General features: G+C 60.2%; 1 protein-coding gene and 1 long non-coding RNA gene across 2 annotated transcripts; one reads left to right on the forward strand and one right to left on the reverse strand.

Moving 5' to 3' along the window:
• Positions 1 to 1,394: 1,394 nt before the first annotated feature.
• Positions 1,395 to 11,510, forward strand: OVOL1 (ovo like transcriptional repressor 1). Its single transcript, XM_003274203.3, has 4 exons — positions 1,395 to 1,809; positions 8,328 to 8,545; positions 8,833 to 9,022; positions 9,341 to 11,510. The coding sequence occupies exons 1-4, from the start codon at positions 1,710 to 1,712 to the stop codon at positions 9,634 to 9,636; spliced, it is 804 nt and encodes a 267-aa protein (XP_003274251.1). The 5' UTR covers positions 1,395 to 1,709; the 3' UTR covers positions 9,637 to 11,510.
• Positions 3,352 to 5,582, reverse strand: LOC105740608. The gene is made up of 2 exons (XR_001116677.2): positions 5,067 to 5,582; positions 3,352 to 3,738 (listed from the first exon to the last, which is right to left on the reverse strand). It is a non-coding gene; the product is annotated as an uncharacterized LOC105740608 (long non-coding RNA).
• Positions 11,511 to 12,457: the final 947 nt, after the last annotated feature.

Consider the following 12,457-nt stretch of genomic DNA (forward strand, 5'->3'; position numbering starts at 1 on the left):
CAGCCCATCAGGGCTTGGCACAACAAAACTGCTCAATCAATATTTGTTGAATGAATGAACTAACTGAACCTCTCTCCTAAACAGATTGTGTTTAAGGTTGTTTCTCCTGGATTCACCTCAAAAGATAGGCACATACCAAGTGTTCACTTAATGTCAGTTGAACTCAAAGGTCTGGCTGGGATCAGGGTGGAGGTCACAGCCCTTGGAAAGGCAGGGAAAGAGGCAAACACGAACGCCCCATCCCTGCCCTTAAGTAGGTCAGCGAGTGAAGGAAGCCCAGCCAGCGCCAAAGTGTCACGATGAGAGTGTGGGCTTCATGGAGGCCTCTGAGGAGCGGGGGCATCCCTCCACGTGGGCCTGGGGCCTGAGGAGAGTATGAAGAGTGGCTGGGGGCGCAGGTCCCAGGCTGAACCTCAGCCCAGGGCAGGCCGTGGGTAGGAAGCTCTCCGCGGTGGCCGCAGCAGGGCAAAGGCGGCTGGGCCTTTCCCGGTCTGAGGTCCCCAGCCCTCCGCGCTCCACCAGCCTGGCTGCACCTGAAATGCACCCATTTGGGACAAGGAGGAGAGTTTTTGAGGATGCATAGGTCCCAGTGGCCAAGACGCGGGGTTCTGTCGGGCTCTCGGCGCACTCTGCGCAGTTGAAGCCACTTCCTCCGTGAAGCCCTCCGGGCAGAAGGCGGGTTCTCCGCCGGGTACTCGGTCGCGCGGTCCGCGCCTCCCCACACACCGGCCGGGGCCGTTCCTGCGGCCCTGCGTGCCTTTTCGCACAAAGCCGGCGCCCAGCAAACACCTCCCCGGCTGAGCCACGAGTTGCTGAGCCACGAATTGCTCAGCCAAGCCTTTGGGATCCCGCGCCGTCTGGGCCCAGGCCCGGTTCAACAAGTGCGGACCGGGCCGCCCGTTCCCGCCCGGCGGCTTCGCGCCTCCCCAGGAGCCTCGGGCGCGCCGGGTTGGGCCGGCCCTAGTGGGACGAGTTTCGTGTCATCACCCGCGGAGCGTGCCAGCGCCGGTGCAAATAACGTTGCCCCCTCCCTCCCTGCTCCGCTTGCTCCGAAACTCCTGTTTGCAAACGCCAGTACGCCTGGCTAGGAGGTCCCGCGGGGGCCGGTCCAGCTGGGCAGCCAGGGGCTGAGTGCCCGAAGCCCGCCCCCCGACCCCGCCCCGCCCGGCCGCCCCGCCTGGGCCGCGAGGCCACCTCACCCGCAGCGGAATGGAAACCGGTTCGACAGGTAACAAATAGGTGGTTTGTCACCGTTATTTCCCAACGCATGCGCCGTCGCTCCCCGGGCCACCCCAAGCTAATTAGATCAGATCACCGCCCCCCACCCCCACCCCCCACGCCCCAGCCACCAACACACACCGCCGCGAGCCAATAAAGCGTGAACCCGTCCGTCCGGCTCGCACTTTAAGACTTCCCGAGCGGCCGCGGGGACGCCAGTCGAGCCGGGAGACGCTTACCTGCCGCTTCTCCGCGCCGCCGGGTGCACCTGGCCGCAAGGGACCTCGTTCGCAGGGAAGACGGCGACACTCCGCGCAGTTGGAACCGGCGCGCGCCGTCCGGGCTCGGACCTTCCCCGGAACGTGGGGGCGCCTTAGCGACTCCTTCCCTGCCGTGCCCCGTTCCCGGCGTTCAGCCCGGCCCCGCAAAAGTGGGACGGCTCCCGGTTTCAGTTACGGAAGCGGCCCGTGTCCAGCGACGAGGGTTCGAAAATGCCCCGCGCGTTCCTGGTGAAGAAGCCGTGCGTCTCCACGTGCAAGAGGAACTGGAGCGAGCTCCCCGACGAGGAGCGCGGCGAGATCTACGTGCCAGGTGAGGCTCCAGCCGCCCTCCGGCCTGGGGCGCCCGCGGCGGCGTCGAGGCTGCGGGCGGGCGGGCGCAGGTCCGCGGAGCCAGGCGGCAGGCGCGGTGTGGGCGCCGGGGCTGAATGCGGCCGCGGCCTGGGCTGGGTGGGCCCGCGGCTCCCGACCCGGGACTCGGGGGGCGGGGGCGGGGCCGGCGGAAAAGCGCCGGTCGGGGCGGGGGCTGCATGGTGGAAGGGGAGCCGCTCCCAGGGCCGGGGGGCGCGGAAACGCCTACCCCCGCCCCCTGAACCGCGGCACAGAGGAGGCAGCGGGGTGTGTCACTGCTCAGGCGACCCTCGGCTCCGACGTCGTAAATCCAGAAAACCGGGACTTGCATGAGGCGGGAGGAAGGCACTGGAGCGATGCCACTTTGGGGGGCGGGGAGCGAGCTGGAGTTTCGGCCGCTCGCACAGGTCCTTCCTCCTCCCCCACAACACTGGTGGCCGGGTCGGAGTGAGGGTCAGGCCAGTGGGGGGCTTGGGCCCCCAAATTTTCGTTGGGCTCCGGCTGCTGGTCCCGCGCAGTGAGCCGAGACGGTGGGGCAGGCGCCCGCTGCGCCCCGCTTGCCCTTAAAGCAGAGGTGGGATCGGGTCTCACCTCTGCTAGAAACGCACTTCCTTCACCTTGCGGAGGGCACAACTGCATGGAAAGCAGCTGCAGGGAGCCCACCCCACAGCAGAGGGCCAGGCCCGGGGAAGCTGGTGTACCCAGTTATTTTTGGCAGACGCCTAGACAGCGTCGACTGTGAGAATTGCTTCTTCCTCCAGCGGCATCTTCCCCTGAACGCCCCAAGAACACTCCTACCCCTTCTGCCCTCCCCCACCCCCAACAAAGTCTTTGGTCTGGAGAAAGCCTGCTTCCTTCCGAACGCCCCCTCCCCAGGCCTTGGGGGCGGGGCGGGGACGCTCTGAACGCCCAGCCCAGCCCCTCCGAGGGGGGAGGGGAGGAGTAATTAACCAACTGACTTTGACCCTTGATCTGCAGACTCCCTGGCACCGCCCCAGGCCTTGTAGGAAAGTGGGGAAATTAGGGCAGCAGTGAGGGGCCCTGTGAGGGCTCTTGCTCAGTTTCCCTCCTGAATAAGCTGTTGGAGACAGTGTCCTGGTGAGGTCTTTGTGGCCTGACCTTCCAGGACCCAGTGGCCCGTGGCGCTGGCAGGATGTTTCACAGCTTAACCTGATCTCAAGAGGACCCCTCTTCCACAGTCCCTTAAAACAAGGGAATGTGCCAAAAGACCCTGATAACCCCAGTGGGGAAACTGAGGCAAAAAGGGAAGTGAGTGGCCTCCTCACCTGAGGCATATTAGGGTGTGGGCTCAGAATTCTGTTTATAGCTTCTTGCTTGGCCACGCTCCCTGGTGAGCTGGCTGGTTCTCTACCTGGGGGTTGGTGAGGGCACACAGAGGGCCAGAGCCCCCTCCCCGCTCCGCCCTCCGCCCTCCACCCTCACCTGTGTTTGACTTGCTGCTTAGCTGCTCCTTGGGATCTGATAAACTGAACTTGGACCGTGGTAAAGGTGAGCTGAGCCCTGAGCCAGGCTCAGTGTGCTGTTATTTTTAGTTTTATTTTACATCCCAATCAGTAACAGATCATGTGTTGACTTTTACAAAGGACAAAGAAATTCCGTTGGTTGAAATCATTGACTTCTTTTTGTCCTAGCGATTTTCTCTGCCACACTTCTAGTGGCCACAGTGGAAGTGGCAGAGGAGACTTATGCCCCAGGGGCTTCCCATCAGGTGCAGGGGAGGGCCTCTGGGTGGTCCAGGCCACCCGCTGCCACCATCCAGGTGAGGGAGACCTGCCGGCTTCTCCGTAGGCTCCTCCAGGATGTGTGGCGGGAGTCCAATCTCAAGGATGAAGGGAGAATTTGTCCTCATCCCCATGGCAAGGAGAGAATCCTGTGGGTCAAATAAAGGGTAGAAGATAGAGAACTTAATTTTACCTCTGAGAGTCATGTGGCCCACTGGAGAGTTTTCCCACAGTTTTTGGCAATGAGAAAGGGAATGTCCTCAGTCCACGCTTGGGTGCCTCAGATGGCTGGAGAGTGGGGGTGTGTTTTGTGCTGGCCTGTCCCCTGGCTGGGCCATTCCATCACCAGCCAACCATGACCCCAGAGCCAGCTGGGCACGTTTCCATTCACCTCACAGATTCCTGGTAAGTTGTGACCAGCTAAGCGTTGACCCCATTTCCAGTGGAGGGCCCAGGAACGTGGGAGTGTTTGAGTTCTGACCTTCCTGCCAGGTTCCTCTGAGACCCTCAAAGCCTCCCAGAGACCACCTGGAAGGAGAAGGTTTTACTGGCCAGAGACGCTGGGCCCCAGCCCGACAGCACTGATTCCGGGGCCCCAGTTTGACAATCGCATCAGCCTCTCCCCGCAAGGCAGAATTCTAGAGCTTCTCACTCCCAGGGCAGAATCTTTCCCCTGGGAAGAGGTGAAGATGGTTCCAAGCACCCTGGAGACTTGAAAGGATTACTGGCTAGGAAGCCACCTTGAACCGCTCCCCCCGCTGCCCCCCCAACCACCCTCTCCTCACCTTCCTTTGTTATGTCAATATTGACTTGGAGTGACAGGGAGTAATGCTGGTTCCTTGAGGATAAACCCAGGCACCTGTACCCAGGGGGTAAATTCTACCTCCTGGACTGACCAGGGAAGGGCTCCAGGAACAGGGTTGAAGCTGGTTCCCCCGAGCCCCACCCTATGCCGAGTGAAATCTCCAGGTCCGGAAAGCACCTGAGGACAGACTGAGGCTGGAAGCTGGAGTCAAGGAGCATCCCAGGGCCTCTTCCAGGCCTCCCACCACTGCTTCCCAGCCTCCCCTCTGTCACTGGGCTGGCCACGGTTTGCTCTGCCACTCGCCTGGTGGACACTCGAGCTCAGGGAGGCCAGCAGGCTGGGCGGTGGGACACTGGAGCTTCCTTCAAGGAATGCGGTCCAGCCTGGCTCTACCACTAGGTAGTGTGGGCACTTGGGCAGATTTCTTTCCAGCTGTTCAGGAAGGCTGAGAGTGAGCTTTGGGGCCCGAGGATGTGTCGGGGGTGAGGATAGGGAGAGCTCCGGCCTCCGATGGGATGGTTACCCTATAGTCATCCCTGGGCCGTGTTTGGCAGTGAAGGAGATGTTTGCTGCGCTCGCCAGGGAGCGGGGCTGGGAGAGTGGACAGCCACACAGTGGACAGAGACAGAAGGGCAGCATGGGCCTGGGCAGCCAGCTAGATGAGACTCCTACCTGTCCCCCGGGATCCTGTCACCAGGCTGCTAGGCTGTCTGTGCTGAGCTTGGGTGTCCTGAGGCGGAAACCTGGCAGATGATTTGTCTCAGAAAGAACAGGTGAGGGCGAGTCCTTTGCCCGCAGGGAGGATGGCGAGGGAAGATGGCCATGGGTGAAGTCGGGGCTCTTTTGTATCATCGGCCATTTCAACAAGTCCTGGACAGAGTCCCACAGAGGCACTGGGCCTGTGCCTGGCCGGGTGAGGGCTGCAACAGGAAGCACTGTTCTGGGCGGGCACCCTGGCGCGAGGGCCGAGGCACAGTGTTAACTTCTTTGTGGATACCCACTGAAAAGTGGTTGGGAAAGAGGGAAAATACACTGTCTGAGGGGACCTGTGACAGGTCACAGCATGGAAACAGAAGGCCAAGAGACTGGCCCATGTGTCTCCAGGCCGGCCTGCCTCTGGCTGGTGCTGGGTCCTTTTGGATGATTGCTAGCTGACTTACAGGGACCAGAGGAGATGGGCACGGGGGGCACCAGCCCTTCCTGATAAGGGTGCAAGGCTGCTGAGAACCAGCTGCACTGTGCTGACATGCTGGGCCTCCATCTCACCTTCAGAACTGGGCTGACCCTCATGCTCTGGGGCAGCACCCATGTGGTCAGTGGGGCCCAGGAGGGGGTCATCCTTGCATCTGCTTCACTTACTCTCCCCAGAGAGCCAGGGACAGGCCTCATGCCCAGCCCTGTCCTGAGGCCTTAGATGGGGGACCTAGCACTTTCCCCAACATCTGGGCCAGCAGCTTTCCATCCAAGAGATGGAGGACTTACAGAGGCTAAGGCAGGAGACAGGCCTCGATGGGCAGCTGCCCTGGACATGGTCCCTTGGTGTCCGTGCCTCTGCTCTGGGCCTGGCCCTCAATATTGTCAAGGTAGAGGCAAGTTGGGCCAGCAGAGGGGACCCATAAATCCCCAGGCAGTAGGAAGAGTGCCAAGCTAGTTTGGCCTTGCCATACTCCACAGCTGTGGGCGGGTGATGAGTGGTCATAGCGCCACCGCCTTGCCGGAAACATCTAATTAGGGACAGAGAGCACCACAAGCAGGGCCCAACCAGTTCTGCTTCCTGCCTCCTGCCACTCAGCGACACTCAGTGCCAGGTGGCACGCCAGTGCGCACTCCCTGTGCGTGTGGCCACAGAAGGGACATGCTCATGGGGGTGGCAGGGAGACAGGTTTGGCGGGGTGGGTGGGATGAGGCAAACGTCCCCACCCTGGCAGCGGGTGGCCGCCCATCCAGCCTCCTCTGCCCCTCGCTCAGGGTGGAGGTGGACCAGAGAGCCAAAGCAGGCAGGCCCACTCCCTGGCCCCGGTCTCCCAGCACCAGCTCAGCCAGGTTTGTGTGGAACAGCAGAGGCGGGCAAAGGACACAGGTCTCCTCCCAAATGCATGGATCTCAGGACCCTAACCATGAGCCTCCTGTCTCGTGGAGCAAGGCAGCCCAGAGCAGCCACCCTTGTGGGCTCAGCCTGTCCCTAACCTGCTGTCTCCTGCCCTGCTGTGGTGTAGCTGGGGGACCTCGCTCACACCATCCAGTACTGACAGGCAGAGGAGGGTAGAGGTTCCTGTTTGTCTCCACCTGGACTGAGAAATGGAAGCTGTCATCTAGCTTTGAATTCTCAGCCAAGGTCTCCAATAGCTGGTGAGCCTGCATCAGAAACTCACCATCGCCCCTGCACACCCCCAGCCCTGTGGGCACAGACAGCTCCTGCGGCAGGGGAACAGGCCTGGGTAGACAGCCAGACCCCGACAACTTGAGCCTGACATTCAGGCTCAGAGAAAGGTGCAATGCCAGCCCAGAGGCCAGGCCGGGGCCAGGCACTGGTGAATCAACCCTAGGAATGAGGTGGCTCATTAAAGGTCCCCGGACAGACGGACGCCAGTGCCTGCAGGACGGGTTCTGGGCGGCGGCGGGTGCATTCTTCTCTCTCAGACCTTTGTTGTGTTTTGAGGGGGCGAGAGCTGGGGCCTCTCCCGAAACTTCAGCACTGTCAAACGCACCCTTGCTCCACAATCACATTCCTCTGCTTCCCCCACATCCCTGTCCTCCTGGGAGAAGAGGTGAGGGCGGCAGCCCTCCTGCCCGGGCCCAAGCCCGTTCTCTGTCTCGCCGGCTGCGGGATGGCAGGGTGCACAGGGCCGTGCTCCTGCTTCTGCAATCCCACATCAGCCTCCCTCGGAAGCTCACTTATCCTTTTGGTCATAGGCCCCTCGTGATTTTTCCTTCTGAAGCTTGGAAGATGTCCTTAGCTTACAGGTTTCAAGTACTGAGCTCAGGCTCTTTGGAAGAAAAATATTAAGTTGAAAAATTTGCCCCAGCTCTGTTGGCTTTGAGAATTGTCTGTCTGTGTCCCTCGAGAGTGCTCTCTTTCTGCTTCTCTCTAGTCAGCACTGGGCTCAGGGTCTGAAGCCAAGCCTCCCCGGCCCGTTCGGTGTGAGGTATCTGCTGTGGGGCGTGGCTGCATCCAAGGGCTGCCAGGTATCGGTGCTGCCGCTGCTGAGGGAGCCCCAGCCCAACATGCCCCGGCGAGCGGTCCTGCCGAGGGGGAGGGTTGCATAAGCCTGGGCAGGCTGCCGAGACTGTTAGGCTGCATCCACCTGCGGCTCCCTGACCTCCTCCCTGTTCCACCCACCTGGCCTGTTTCCCTGCAGAGCTGGGACCAGCTGGGAGTGGACAGCCTGGAGCCCTGGGGTGCAACAGCAGGGACCGGCCTGCTGGGGTGGGTGTGGGAGGCAGGGCAAGGACCACCCAAACCCCCAAGGCTAGCAGTCAAATCTGTTGGAGGAGAGGCCTGGAGTGGCCCAGACCACCAGGGACCCTTCTGATGAGGCTCCAGGAGCTGTCCCTGGGCAGAAGGTCTCCACTGGTGCCCTTTGTCCCTGCAGGACAGTGGATGAGGCCTGGAATTCAGAGGGACCTGCCCAGGTGGGGCAGGCAGACAACTCCGGAGGGATAATTGGCAGGGCAGCTCGGTCCTCCCAGTTCCGCTAAGACACAAATTACTCAGCGGGCAGTGGCGCTTGGCTGGCATCACCTGCAATTACCTTAATAGGGCGGGAGGGCGGTGCAGCAGTGGTGGTCGGGGCAGCCCCGCTCTGCTGCATGCCTGCGATGGGAGGGACGGAGTCTCCAGGTTCCCGCCGTCTCACGGCTAGGGTAGCTTCCAGAAACCTGCTGGATCCTCTGTTCTCTAACAAGCCCCTCACCTGTCTGTTCTCTCCCCAGTCAGCCTGGGCTTCTGCCCACCACAGCCCTACCGGGAGCCGGAACCCTCTGTGGCCGAACCCCCTTCCTGCCCCCTGGCTTTGAACATGAGCCTTCGAGACTCTAGCTACAGTATGGCCCCTGGGCCCTGTGTGGTGGCCCAGCTGCCCTCTGAAGACATGGGCCACTTGACAGACCCCCAGAGCAGAGACCATGGCTTCCTGCGCACCAAGATGAAGGTAATGCCAGTCACGCTGTCTCCGAGGGCCAGGGGCGTGCGTGTAGACCTGAGTCCAGCTCATGAGACATGGCACAAATGAGATGTAGGCAGAGACTGACCTGGGACCTGGGCCAAGGTTTCTGCAGAGGAATGCCAATCTCCGGGCAGATGGCACAGAGCTGTGGTCTCTGGGAGGTGGGCACCACCCTCCTCGGGCACTGGGGGCTGGCATCCACATCTTCCCAATCTGCCAGCCTGTGGCCCCAACTTCTGGATGTCTGTCAGCAATGCCGTCCTCACCCACAGGTGACCCTTGGGGACAGTCCCAGTGGAGACCTGTTCACCTGCCACATCTGCCAGAAGGCCTTCACCTACCAGCGCATGCTGAACCGCCACATGAAGTGTCACAACGATGTCAAGAGGCACCTTTGCACGTACTGCGGGAAGGGCTTCAATGACACCTTCGACCTCAAGAGACACGTCCGAACTCACACTGGTAAGTGGAAGCCCATGGCTGGGAGGAGCACGCTGAATCCACCTGGCCGCGGCCGTGTGGGAAAAGTCCAGCACCCCCTGCTCTCCCTCGGTGACAGGCAGCCCGGGAGGGCATCCCGGAGCTCAGGGCCAAAGTCCTCCTGAGCTCATCAGTTAGGAGTTTTGATTTGAGAGTCACTCGGGAGGCTGGTGTTGGACAGGCCTCCATCCATCCCTTGGCCCTAGAGGCAGGGGTCCTGTCCTTTCTGTGTCTGGAAGCAGCCGACAGCCTCTAAAGTCCCTGCCAGGTCTCTGATGCTGGCCCCTGTCCTCCCCACAGGCGTGCGGCCCTACAAGTGCAGCCTGTGTGACAAGGCCTTCACGCAGCGCTGCTCTCTGGAGTCTCACCTCAAGAAGATCCATGGCGTGCAGCAGAAGTACGCGTACAAGGAGCGGCGGGCCAAGCTGTACGTGTGTGAGGAGTGCGGCTGCACGTCTGAGAGCCAGGAGGGCCACGTCCTGCACCTGAAGGAACACCACCCTGACAGCCCGCTGCTGCGCAAGACCTCCAAGAAGGTGGCCGTGGCACTACAGAACACTGTCACTTCCCTGCTGCAGGGCAGCCCCCACCTGTGAGTGGCTCGAGCCCTGGGGGTGCTCCTGGAGGCCCCGAGAGGGTCCAGGATTGCCTCCCAGCTGCCCAGCCAGCCCACCCTCCTGCGACCTCTCACCCGAACACCAGTGATCAGGACTGGAGCCCCCGTGCCTTGGTCTCCCCCCGGGCACACGTGCTCACTCAGGCCCAGCAATGACCTCTGCTCATTTTTGCATTTTTGACTTATGGGCTGAGGCTGCTCTGAGCCTGGGAAGATGTGCCTATGTCAGGAGAAGGGATGAGGCCAAGGCTGCCTTCAATTAGAAGCAGCCGCCCACAGAGACAGGCACTGTGTGCCTGGCAGCAGGACTTCCTACCCAGAGGAGGTTCGAGCTAGGATCCCACTGCCCCCGCCTCTCAGCACAGGGCAGGGGCTGCAGGTCCCCAGTGGACATCAGAGTCAAAAGCACTGGCAAAGGGTACCCCTGCAAACAACTGCTGTGGGGGCTGGCAGCGGACCCCCCACCTGGCAGGGCTTCTAATGCTCAGGGTTCTGGAGGGCTCTGTCCTTCCGGCAAGGAGAGGCACACGTGTGCCCAGCCATGTGTGTGCGTGTGCTTGTGTGTGTGCACTGCTGTGTGTGTGCATGTGCACGCACAGGAAGCCTTTCCACATATCACCTCATTTCTAAGAAATAAACTGCAAGGTGCCAAGAAGGTTTTATTTCCTTTTTTTTTTTTAAGATGACAAATGTACAGATGTTAATATATTTTTGGTGCCAATGGCGATGTTTTTGTTTTTAAGAGTGGGATGGAGCTGGCTTTTCTCCATTCCCATGCGCTTCTATTTATCCTGGACATTTCAAACCTCCTCTGTGCCTTGGCTCTGGGCGGGGGCTGCTCCAACCCACCCCCATTCTTTGTATGTGCTGAGACAGCCACTGGAAGATCTTCCTCCAGCGGCGCCCTAGACGGCTGCTCCTGCGAACAGCCCATGGCATCATCTGCTCTTCCCTCCCGGCTCTGCCCTGCACATCCTATTGAGGCAAGCCCCAGTGACCCGGAGAGCTGGCCTGATGCTGAGGGTGTGTCCTTCTGGGGCTTTAGGGGGCAGGCAGGTGGGACAAATGACGATGCCCATCCACTACCTGAAGTACTAGGACACTCTTGCAGGGCCAGGCTGGAAGACCGGCCCTTTTCTTGGTTGAGTCAAAAGCCCTAGCACAGTGGCAAAAAATGGGACAGAATGATGACCAGCACCTCAGAAACTTCCAGAGGGAGGAGAGGATTTGATGGCTACCAAATTGTATCTGTTGCCTTTTTTCTGACTTTTTCACCTGGCCAGGCTGGGGTTTGGAGTGGCTGTGGGGAGAGCCATCCTGGCTGGCTGGCTGGCTCCCTTGCTGCAGCTGGGAAAGGGGTTCTGGGTGTAAAGGGGTGTGTGTCTTGTGGGCCAAAGGGAAAGACAGGCAGGGGTCAGAGCCAGCCTGCCAGAGGCAAATGCAAAAGAGGTCCCCAGAACACAGCCAGCTGGGCAGCCCCTTAAAGCCAAACCCCACCTGAAGCGGAACCACTTTGGCCTCCCCTGCCCAAAATGGGTAGTGTCTATACCTCCCTGGGCTCAGGCTCAGGCCCAGCCCTGGGCTGACCTAAGAGGAAGGCTCCTTCCTGGACTGCCCTCTGAAATGCGTATAGATTGATTCTAAAAACTCGTTTCACTTGACTTTAGAATGTCTGGGGAGCCGCTGTATTCTGAAATTTACATAGCACACCGTAATGTTATCTGGAAGCTCTGTTTTTGTTTACATTTCTGTATCCCTGGGTTGACTGCCAATCCGAGGCCGTCATGAAGCTCTGTGTTGTCTGTTTTATTTTATAACCTTCCTCTCAACTATTAAAATTAGAGATCTAATGTTTTCTGTGTTTCCGATGTTTTTGTCTTATGGGCCCCTTTTTCCCCATGCAGAGAAGTAATCGAAACAATTGACACATTCTTATCCAAACCTTTCCTCGTTACGGTCACCCGGGGGCCCTGGTCAAGACAAGAGCCTGGCCCAGATAGCTTAAGTGACCTGCCCAGGGCCTCGGACAGCCACTGCCTGCTGAGTCCTGGTTTAGCATGCTCTGCTCTCGGCAGTGGCAGCAGCGGGGCCCCCTGGGCTCCGTCCATCAGCCTCATATTACCCTGCATCCTGACCAGTGGCCTCTGCCAGGCCAAGACCGCCAGGCTTTATGTAGTCACCTGGGGATCCACTCTTGGCCTCCCAGGACCCTCCCAGGGTTAGACCACAGGAGGAGCCACAGTCCCAAAAAGAGGGTGCAAAGCTCACATCACTTCTGGTCAGATGCTTAGGACGGCCACACTCTGTGTCCACACACCTAGGGACAGCCATATTCTGTATCCATGCACCTAGGGATGGCCACACCTGTGCCCACACACCTAGGGACAGCCACACTCTGCATCCAGGCACCTAGGGACAGCCACACCTTGTCCACGCACCGAGGGACAGCCACACCTGTATCCACACACCTAAGGATGGCCACACCTGTGTCCAGGCACCTGGGGACAACCACACCTGTGTCCATGCACTGAGGGATGGCCACACCTGTGTCCAGGCACCCGGGGACAGCCACACCTGTGTCCATGCACCTAGGGATGGCCGCACCTGCACAGCACTTGTGCTGTGCCAGGCACACTCAGAAGTGTGTTATGTGTATTGGCTCACTTAACTCGCTTCTGAGGCAGGTTCTGTGACCACCCCCAACCTGGCAGAGAGAATTTGGGTAGCTGACACAGTGTCTCACAACTGACCAGCAGTGGAGCTAGGCTGCTACCCGCCCGGCCTGGCCCAGGGTCTGCTCA

This window comes from Nomascus leucogenys, chromosome 4, assembly GCF_006542625.1.
Source record: "Nomascus leucogenys isolate Asia chromosome 4, Asia_NLE_v1, whole genome shotgun sequence".
Lineage (NCBI taxonomy): Eukaryota > Metazoa > Chordata > Mammalia > Primates > Hylobatidae > Nomascus > Nomascus leucogenys.

Coding starts and splice junctions, on each gene's coding strand:
- OVOL1 (XM_003274203.3), top strand. CDS start 1,710: ATGCCCCGCGCGTTCCTGGTGAAGAAGCCGTGCGTCTCCACGTGCAAG. Junction 1,810..8,327: donor CGGCGAGATCTACGTGCCAG/GTGAGGCTCCAG, acceptor TTCTCTCCCCAG/TCAGCCTGGGCTTCTGCCCA. Junction 9,023..9,340: donor ACACGTCCGAACTCACACTG/GTAAGTGGAAGC, acceptor TCCTCCCCACAG/GCGTGCGGCCCTACAAGTGC.